Source organism: Elaeis guineensis, chromosome 10 (genome assembly GCF_000442705.2).
Source record: "Elaeis guineensis isolate ETL-2024a chromosome 10, EG11, whole genome shotgun sequence".
Taxonomy (NCBI): Eukaryota; Viridiplantae; Streptophyta; class Magnoliopsida; order Arecales; family Arecaceae; genus Elaeis; species Elaeis guineensis.
This window is the reverse complement of record NC_026002.2, coordinates 41,136,686-41,146,789: the sequence shown is the minus strand read 5'-3', so window position 1 is coordinate 41,146,789 and position 10,104 is coordinate 41,136,686. Positions and strand designations below refer to the sequence as shown.

Below are 10,104 nucleotides of genomic sequence, written 5' to 3'. Positions count from 1 at the left end.
TCTGCAAATCCTCTGAAAATATCACCAAATCAACGAACCGAGCCTCCAATATAGAAATATCCTCCATCGATGGATGAGCCCCCACTCCCCCCGATGAAGACCCTCGGATCATGATCTCCTGAGGTCTTTTCTGATAGCGAAGTCCTCCCTCCCCGGAGGAAGAGGAAGGCAAAATTTTATCACTGGAACCCTCTTTCACAGACGAGACACTCATATCGTGGCTAGTTTTTCAGCTTGATGATTCAACTCGTTTCTACTATGTAGTTTGTGGAATAATCAGTAATGAAGGATGTATAAATTTAAGATTCCCCAAGGAAAGGATGAATTTTATCCTTCAAGAATCTTCGTCATTAGATCACAAACCTTGGAGTCATGATGGCCATGAATGAGCTTTTTCAAACCAAGACTACTTTAACGCTCTTACAAGATGATATAATAGTAGTGTCATATATTGCAGAGTGTGATTCCCAAGGCCAAATCTATAAAATACCAGTAACGGTTATTTTCGAACGCACATTTTTATATTGCAGTGAGTTCACAAAATTAACATTCACGATAATTAAGAAACTAGAAAATACAACATAGAGATAAAGATAACTGGCAAACAGTGACAGTTCGCAGAAATTACTTGTGCGAAACAAAGAAAAATGCCAATCACTCAACTTTGCAACTGCTGCTCCTGATGCCTACAATCGCCTTGCCATGCCCAAACAATGTCCTTGAGAGCTGGTCTTATGCCCTCTTTCAACAACTTGTGATACTCCAGAGTATCCCCATTTGACTTCTTCATTTCCACCAAATGAAATGAAGGAGTGACCTCAAAAATCTCAGCATCGATGCCGAGGACACCCTTCCTCCCTTCCTGCGACCCTTCCATCTGTAACAACCCATCATGCTTTTTCTTCACTCGTAACCTCAAACACCTGGCAGCATCCTCCAGCTTTGAGATGATGGCTGTTGCAGGGTGCCTAGAAGTGAACCTTGCTTCTTTGCTGTGGTCTCTTTCTTCAAATAAACCTGAAAGATCAAAACCGGATGAAAGAGAGATGATATCAAAAGCATTCAAGTTTGTCACCTTAACTGCTTCTTGCTTTCCCACGACAGTATTGTTGTTATCAGAGGAACTAAAGACCGTACCAACGTCTGTAGGAATATTTTCTTTTGTTTGTGCTTCATTTTTCATCCGTTTACCATCAAAACCCTTTCTGAACCAAGGATTCTCCATGATTTTGGTGATTGATATCCTGGTAATCGGATTTGGGTCTAGGATCTTATATAGCAGCTTTCGAACATCAGAGGAGAACCAAGAGGGGCATTTAAATTCACCCTTTCCAATCTTCCTGTACATCTCCATCAGATTTGAATCATGGAAAGGAAGATAACCAGCCAAGAGCACAAACAAAATCACCCCACAGGACCAGATATCAGCTTTTGCCCCATCATATCCTTTTCTGTTGATCACCTCAAAAGCGACATAAGCTGGAGTCCCACAAGTAGTGTGGAGTAAGCCATCCTGCCTCTTAGACTCAGCAAGGGCGCTCAACCCAAAATCTGAGACTTTTAAACAGCCATTTTCATCCAACAGCACATTTTCAAGCTTCAGATCACGATGGTATATGCCTCTGCTGTGGCAATAGTCTACAGCACTGATCAGCTGTTGGAAGTATTTTCGTGCGATATCCTCCTTGAGCTTGCCTTTGGCAACCTTGTTAAAAAGCTCACCACCTTTAACATACTCCATGACAAAGTAAATCTTGGTCTTGCTTGCCATGACCTCATAAAGCTGCACAATATTTGGATGTCTCACCAATTTCATTATTGAGATCTCTCTTTTGATCTGATCTACAAGTCCAACCCTCATGACCTTCTCTTTGTCGAAAATCTTTATAGCAACACTCTGGCCAGTTTTAAGATTTCTAGCATAGTGTACCTTTGCAAAGGTTCCTTGTCCTAGTAATCTCCCCAACTCAAACCTTTGCATCAAAACATTCCCTCTATGTTCCATTCCTTTTTATTTTATCTTGAGAAAATAAATGCTACACTATCCTGCTGTTACAATGTATACTGTTTACAAGACTCTAACAGCAGAAGAATTCAACCGTCGTCACGAAGGTCATGATCCAGTGCAACAGGCTTTATAATTCTCTTAGTTCCATTGTGCACTAGCAGATGGAGCACAAACTGGATTTGTGTGTGCTGTCTGATCTCATACAGACCGACCAATGGTAGCTCAAAGGGAGCTACAATCTCGTTTAACTCAGACAAGGAAACCTTGGCGTTCAAACACATCTTTCAGCATTCCCAGATATTTGTCTCCTGTAATTGGCTGGAGATTTCAGAAAGAGACGAATCAAAGATAAAGCTTTTGTACAAATTTATGTAAATACATAACAACTAATCTTGGGTTGGACTTGTGAACTAATGTTCAGAAAGAGAAAAGAATGAAAGAAAGAAAGATCTGACATGTTTGGAAAAAGAAAGATTAACAACCTCAAATCATGCAACTACTAAAAATGGTTTCATCAGATGCATGCAGGGCCGGCCCTGGGGCAGGTCGAATTGGGCGACCGCCCCAGGCCCAGGCCCAAGCCCTGTATTGATATTCCAATGGGGTGCAAGAATGATTTTTTATAATATTATAATAAAAAAATAATTACATAGGTTAATGATGGATTTTATATGCTACTTAACGAATATATCTATAAAAAATTATTGCACGTAAATTAATTTTTTTAATGATAATTAATGTTTAAAGTATGTTAATTTTTAATAGAGAAAGTCTCATTTTTTTATTTAGCCCCAGGTCTAAAAAATATCAGGACCGGCCCTGGATGCATGTGTGCCTACATCCATATACATGTATATATACATGTGTATACATACATACATGCCTACATCCACACACACACACACACGCACGCACACACATGTACACATATACATGTGTATATATGAGCGTGTATATATATTCTGTACCAACCAAGGATAGCACCAAAAAGGCTAACCTTGACGTGTTATTTGGGCCCCTTGGCAAGGTATAAGCACTCAACATCTATCCAATAGATAGTCAACATGGAACTGGACACATGTCCGCATAGGTCCTAACACACTTGACCTATTTAAGCCATGTGTTCTTGCCAGGTTAAGGTCCAAATTTAATCAGATCCGGTTAAAATCATCACGATTGGCCGCAGCAGCTCCAAAAAAGTGTGGTTACAGTATCCTTTCGTCCATAGGGGCCATAAGCCAGATCCACTCTAAAAGCATTTGTAATGCCTAAGACCTCACCCATAAAGACAAGCATTTGTAATGCCTAAGACCTCACCCATAAAGACATGCAAGATACCATTCGTAAGGACCAAGGACCTCAGCCATAAAGGCAAGAGGAGGTGTTATTTGAATTTCTTGACCCTGTATAAGTACCCAAGATCTACCCAGTGCAATCATTTGCACATATATATATACATACATACATATGCATGCATACAAGTGTAAATAACATAGATGCAGACATACTTGTCTTTGGCAATAAGAAACAAATTAGATAACTTGTTATAAGCAAACCTGATTCTGTTACAACCGAAACATGATTAATTTCTTACAACAAACTAGACATCGGAGCCTTATCCTGGTGAAATCAAATATCAATTTAAGAAAAAAAATAGATGTAAAGCACGCTTTTGAATTTAAAAGATAAAAACGTTTTTAGCAGAAAACTTTACAAAATCGAGCAAGGAATTGTCCAGCTGACGAACAAAACAAAGATAACAAAATTCAAGATATCATTATCCAGTTACGGTAAGCAGCCAATGGTGCACATCTATTAGCGCGAAGCAGGGATTGCAGCAGAAACCAAAAGAAATTCGTCCCCTTTCATTCTCTTTATCAAATACATGATGGGTTCCCATCTTTATATTAAAAAAAAATCTCACCTTTATGTCAAAATGAAATATCGTAGCATTTTTAACACGAAAAAAAAAAGAAGCAAGAAACCATTCAAATCAGACACTTTTATATCACGCATACTCTAGGATTTGGGACGAAAGAAACAAAGAGCAAAAGATGAAACCTTTCATCGTCAAATGTTATAAGAAAAACCATTACTTCCCCATTAAAAAAAAAAAAATCAGAACCAGCCAAAAAAAGGGGAATCGCACATCTAACAGCCAAAAATTTAAGGGAAACAGGGAACCCAAAGGAAATTTACCTTCCAAATGTACAACTACCCCACCAAACCCGAAATCTCGAACTATCCGACGCGATCCAAACCTCAACCTCCAACGGATGGATCGTCTAATAGGGGGAGGAGAGGAATGGGAATTGGAATCGAGATCAGGGATGTGAGAGGTGGGAAGAGAAGAAAACCCTACCCCCGTTTCCCTCTTTATGCTTCGCCTCTCGATGCCCTTTCTACGGCGTTCGAAACTTCCGCCGTTGCCGAGGTTTCAATGTACGAAATTGCCCCTGCTTCTTCTCGAAATTACCGTGAGAGGGAGGGAGGAACTGCTCATGGACGCGCTTTTGGATGTTCCACAAAGGCTATAAGCCGGGTATTTGTTCCAAAAAAAAAAAAAAAAAAGCATAAGTAGATCCAAAAACCCATAGAAACGATAGATATGAACTTTTACAACTATCTAAATAAGGTTTTTTCTTCCAATAAAATTCGAACCGATCTATTGTAATAATTTTCTAGATATACATAAGGCAGGTCGGACTAAGCCTCCTTTAGATAATTGTATTGGTTCAAACTCATAATTTTTATAAAATTTTAGATTTAATCATCCAAATAAATCCTAAACAGATATAATTTCTATAAAGATAGATAAGTTTAGTATTGCTTGGGAGGTTTGTAATAAACTGCATTTTGTGGGTGGTTGTATCTTTTTGTAAGAGCCTGGCTTCTTTTGTAATATATGTTAGCATTAATAGAAAACTATGTTGGTGAGTTGTATGAAATTATTTGGAAAGTGCTTGAATCAAGATAATTTGTACTTATATCAATTTTGATGGAATAATTAACATGCTGAAGTTTTTATTATCTATAGTAATACTGCTTTGATAGGAACAACTTATTCATAAAATATTGTCATCTATGGAGACTTGAAGAGGGAGACACTCATCGTCTTGTTGGCATAGGTTTAGTGAACTTAGTCGAATAGGTCAGAAAATGCTTGGATAATGCATATCTTCTATAGAAGACTTAATGAAAAATATGGTAAGCAAATAATTATTATAATAAAAATAAGAAGAATGAAAATAGATAAACTTTTAATAATGCCACCATATTATTATATAAATCTAATGGTAACATCTATCATCAATAATTTATTGCATAAATTACGAAAATAGCCTCTTAATTTTAGTTAAATTTCACTTATATCCTCTAGATTTTAAAAAATATCGAACTAGTTTTTCAAATTTTCAAGATGTTCTAATATGGTCCTACTATGTACTTGCTAATAAATGGCGTTAGTTTTTTATTTCAATAGATGAAAATTTCTTTACTCATATTGGATGGATTATCAGTAAGAAAGGAATGGAGAGGGAGGGAGTTACTGTGGAGGGAGAGAGTGGGATCATAGAGTTAGCGTGGAGGAAAAAAAGAGGTTCGAAAGAAGAGGAGGAGAAAGGAGGAAAAGCACTCATGGCTGGGCTTAGAGGAGGAGAAAAATGAAGAGAAGAAGTAGATGAGGAGGAAGGAGAGAAGGGAGAAAGAGGGGCAGATGGCAAGGAAGGGATGAAGTAGAGGGAGCCATCACAGATAAGGCTGACAAAATATGATTCGATACATCAACCCAACCCATGTTGACCCATCATATGCAAGTTTAGGTTTAGGCTAAATAGGTTCAGATTATAAATAGGTCGACCCATCTAACTCGTTTAATATTTAGATCGAATTTAGATTTTAGTTATCTAATCTATTTAACCAGTTTAATATTTAGATTGGGTTGAGTAATTAGATAATCCATTTAATTCATTTAACCCTCTTAAGATTTTTTTAATCTATTTAAAACCTACTTAACCTATTTTTAATCCATTTCACTCGACCTATTTAATCTACGTAATCCAATTAACCTGTTTAACCAGTTTAATCTAACTTGACCCATTTAATAAATTGATTAAGCGGATTGAGTTTGATTATCTATTCAATAAATAGATTGGATTCATATATAAATTTTTGATCTATTTAATAAACATGTTGGATCTAGGTTGACGATTTTTTGACCTGATCCGCATAATTCGATCCATATTCGATCCGACCCAACTCAATTGCCATCCCCAATCATGGAGCAGGAGTCATGAGTGGGCTTAGAGGAAGAGAAGGAGAAGTGAGTGAAGAGAAAGAGGAGAGGGAAGGAGATAGAGGTCGAAGGAGGAGGACGATGAGAAAAAAAAGTGAATGAGGAGAAAGAGGAGGAGGTGAAGGAAAGATCGCCAGTAAAAAAGGGGTAGAGACGGTGGAAGCTGCCATGGAGAGGCATATGAATGGGCTTAGAAGAGGAGAAGCAGGAAAGGAGAAACGAAATGATAGAGAAAGAGGGTTCACCGACGAGATGGATAGAGATGAAGGGAGCCATCATGGAGGGAGAGGGCTCACGAGCATTTTTGGAGGAAAAAAAGAAAGAAAAGTGGGTGAAGAGAAAGAGGATGGAGAAGGAGGGGTTATGGATGAGCTTGGAGAAGGAGGAGGACGAGAAAAAAATAGATAAGAAAAAAGGAGAGGAGAGGTTATTAGTGAGAAAGAGGTGGAAGTGGTAGGAGCTACCATGGAGAGGGACATGGACAAGCTTAAAATAGGAGGAGAAGTGAGAGAGGAGAAAGAGAAAGAGGGGAAAAAAGGGTTTGCTGGCAAGATAGACAGAGGTAAAAAGAGTCACCACGGAGAAAGAGGGCTCATAAGTAAGCTTGGAGGAGGAAAAGAAGTAGATGAGGAGAAAGGAGAAGAGAAGGAATGAGAGATCAATGATAAGAAATGGGTAGAAGTAGAGAGAGTTTCCATAGAGGAAGAAGGCTTATAGACGGGCTTGGAGGAGGAGGACTATGAGAAGAAGAATGGGATAAGGAGGAATAGGAGTATGGAGAATATTTTCTAGAGGCAACAATCCAAGAGAGGGGTGAATTAGATTTTTTTAAAAATTAATTTTAACTATTTATGCCCAAAAATAATCTTAGAAGTGTTTGTGGAGTGCTTAGTAGATAATAGATAAAAGTGGCAAAAATAATAATGTAAACAAAGTAAAATAATTACTAACATAAGAAGATTTATAGTAGTTTGGTAGTAAACTCAGCACCTAGATCCATTCTCTATATAAACCCACTTAGAAATTCTAACTATAACCTCTTCAAAATTATAGTTTGATTATTTTTTTAGATTTATAGTCTAATTCACTTGGTTTTGTCTGAATCATCAATCACAACCTTATCATTGATTATTTTATACCAGACTAACAATCAACCTCGATTGATTTTTATGGAGATACTAATCAAAATCTTACATTATCTAACTTTTAGGCTTAGATCAATTTTAAGTTTCTATAATCAAAAAATTTATCACAATAAAATAAAAGATAATTATGAAAAAAATTTTGAACTATTTGAAAATTTTCAGTTTCATCTCTAACTTCAATTTGATGTAATTAGATCATCAAACTTTCAAGAAAGTTCAATTCGAAACTTTCTGCTTGCCATTATGGAAAAGTCATGTGCAGTCACATCACAGAGGTATGTAGCAAAAAGGGCTTATATGGCAAAGGGGCTTATGTAGACAATGGGTAAGGAGGAAACGAGAAGCAATGGTCCCAACATCCTCACTAGAGAAGCCATTACTGAAGAAGAGGTCGATCACCACCTACAAGTTCTCGCAACTTGTTCTTGTCACTACACCCATCACCAAAGCTAGCTCTCTAGTTCGATACCTGTAGCTGATCTTCACAAGGAATGCCCACTTCTTTGGGAGGTTGTCTTGGAAGGAAAGGCTTATGAAGAGAGGGGCCTTGATCAGAAACTTGAAGATGTCCTCGGGCATTCATCTTGCATTGCTCCAGGAATTCAATTTTGAGCTTCAGCTTCCTCTCCTTGCTTACATTGAAGATATGAGGATGCACAAGAGCAATCCTAAAGACCTCTTCATTGGTGAGGCTAATGGATCTCCAAAACTCTAAGTGGGATTTGAAATGATATACAATGTAGGAGAAGATGATAAGCCATTTGTTGATTAGGAATCCGGTCGCCTCCCTATTACCCTCTTCAAGCTCTACAAAGTATTTGACCCTCGAAATTAGCTGGCTCTTGAGATCCGGATTGAGAAGCGACAAAAGTCGGATGATCAGCTTCAGCCAGCCATAGCCTTTAATGAAAACAATAATCTCCTTCAGCTCTTCAATGATGGCAAAAGGGGCTAATGGAAGAACATGATTGACTATAGCAAAAATCCTATCCATAAGAAAGAACAAAAGGTAAGGTAAAAAAATTACCACCAATGAGAGGACAAGCCATTGCCTTCTCACCAACTGACAAACCATCACTCTCGCAACCATTGTCAGGAATGGGAGGAATGATGGGATTTCACATTCCAAATAAATAAGAGGAAAAGGAGAGAACATCTTGACCACATCATCCTTTTTTGCCACATACCGCTATCACGTGAGCGCACGTGACTTTTTCATAATAGCAAGCAGACGAAATGTATAGCTAGGATCTAAATTGAATTTTTTTGGAAGTTTGATGACTTGATTATATCAAATTAAAGTTTAGGATGAAATTAAAAATCTTCAAATAGTTGAAAATTTTTTCTATGATTAATCCTAAACCAAATAAGAAATATATAAAGAATAGAGTTTAGAAATAATAAAACTCTTTTGGGCTCTAAAGAAGTCGAGGTAGGTGAGCTTTTAATACTTGAACTTCTTTTTTAAATACTTATGAGAATTAAGATAGCTTTCAATGCTTTTGATTAAAAGTAGTTGGCTTTCATTTCAAGTGGCTTGAATGTAGGAAGGTCTCAATTTAATGTTCTCTTGAATTTTTTCTTCTTGCTCCTTGGAGTATCACACACTAGCCTCAAGAAGATAACCCAATAAACTTTTTTTCTTTTCAAAAGTTAGTTCCCTTCATGAATCTTTCACATTTATAACCTAAAAAATATCTGCAATTAATGCTCTAGTTGTTGGAAGCTTAAAATAGCTGTTGGAATTAATTTAGACATATTTTAAAAATTTTAAAAAATTAGTCATTATTTTATCAGAATTTTGTCTGTTCTATCTACTTGAGATTGGGCCAGCTTAGATCTCTTCTTAGTTAGTTAATTGATTGCTTGATCAGCTAACTGATTCTTTAGGTCGGATCAAAAAATTTACTAATTTATATAGCTTTTTGTATTCATCTTCCTCTGGGATTGAGTCAGCTATCTTTCTTCATAAGTCAGCTAAGCTCCAGTCTTCATCGGCTAATCAGATCATAGGGTTGGTTTGGGAAAAAATTTTGAATCTTTATTTTTCTATCTTCATCTTGAGCCTGAGACTTGGTTGGCTATCCAAAAATTTGAGTTGGCTAAGATTTTATCTTGTTCGATTAAGATAAAAATATAGTTGGCTAAGAGACTTATTCTAATTTTTCTTGATTTCTATCTTTTCCTTAGATTGAGATTGAGTCGACTTAAGCTTTCCACTTGGTTGACTCAGTGACCTATCAAGCATGCCACAAGGTATTTTAGATATTTTTTCTTGACCAATCTTATTCGAGGCTAGACTTGCCTTCTTAGACTTAATTAATTTGTGCAAGTATGAGCTTGTTGAGAGATACTTCTAGATTAGATTTTTTTTTTGAAAACTTTAGTTTCTTTACTGTTGATTGAAGTTCTTAAATTTCGAGAGGACTTCTTTTTGAGAAAATTAATGGAGCACATGAGAAATCCTACAATTACTCTCAAAACATCATTAGTAAATATAATTTATACTTAAATACCTTTGATATCATCAAAATCAATTCTGATGCTAACAGAGAAGGAGCGAGGAGAGATGTCAATGATGGAGGTGGAGAAGGAGATCAATTAGAGAGGAAGGAGGAGAGAGGAGATGGGGATAAGGATAGTTTTATCATTTTATA

At 36.8% G+C, this 10,104-nt stretch overlaps 1 protein-coding gene across 1 annotated transcript; it reads right to left on the bottom strand.

The window, feature by feature from the left end:
* Nucleotides 1–499: 499 nt before the first annotated feature.
* Nucleotides 500–4,381, bottom strand: LOC105052275 (CBL-interacting protein kinase 18). The gene is made up of 2 exons (XM_010933038.4): nucleotides 4,208–4,381; nucleotides 500–2,326 (listed from the first exon to the last, which is right to left on the bottom strand). Exon 2 carries the CDS (start codon nucleotides 2,003–2,005, stop codon nucleotides 659–661), a length of 1,347 nt encoding a protein of 448 aa, XP_010931340.1. The 5' UTR covers nucleotides 2,006–2,326; nucleotides 4,208–4,381; the 3' UTR covers nucleotides 500–658.
* Nucleotides 4,382–10,104: the final 5,723 nt, after the last annotated feature.

What these genes read in the sequence shown, in the direction of transcription:
- LOC105052275 (XM_010933038.4), bottom strand. Translation starts at nt 2,005, where the DNA reads ATGGAACATAGAGGGAATGTTTTGATGCAAAGGTTTGAGTTGGGGAGA.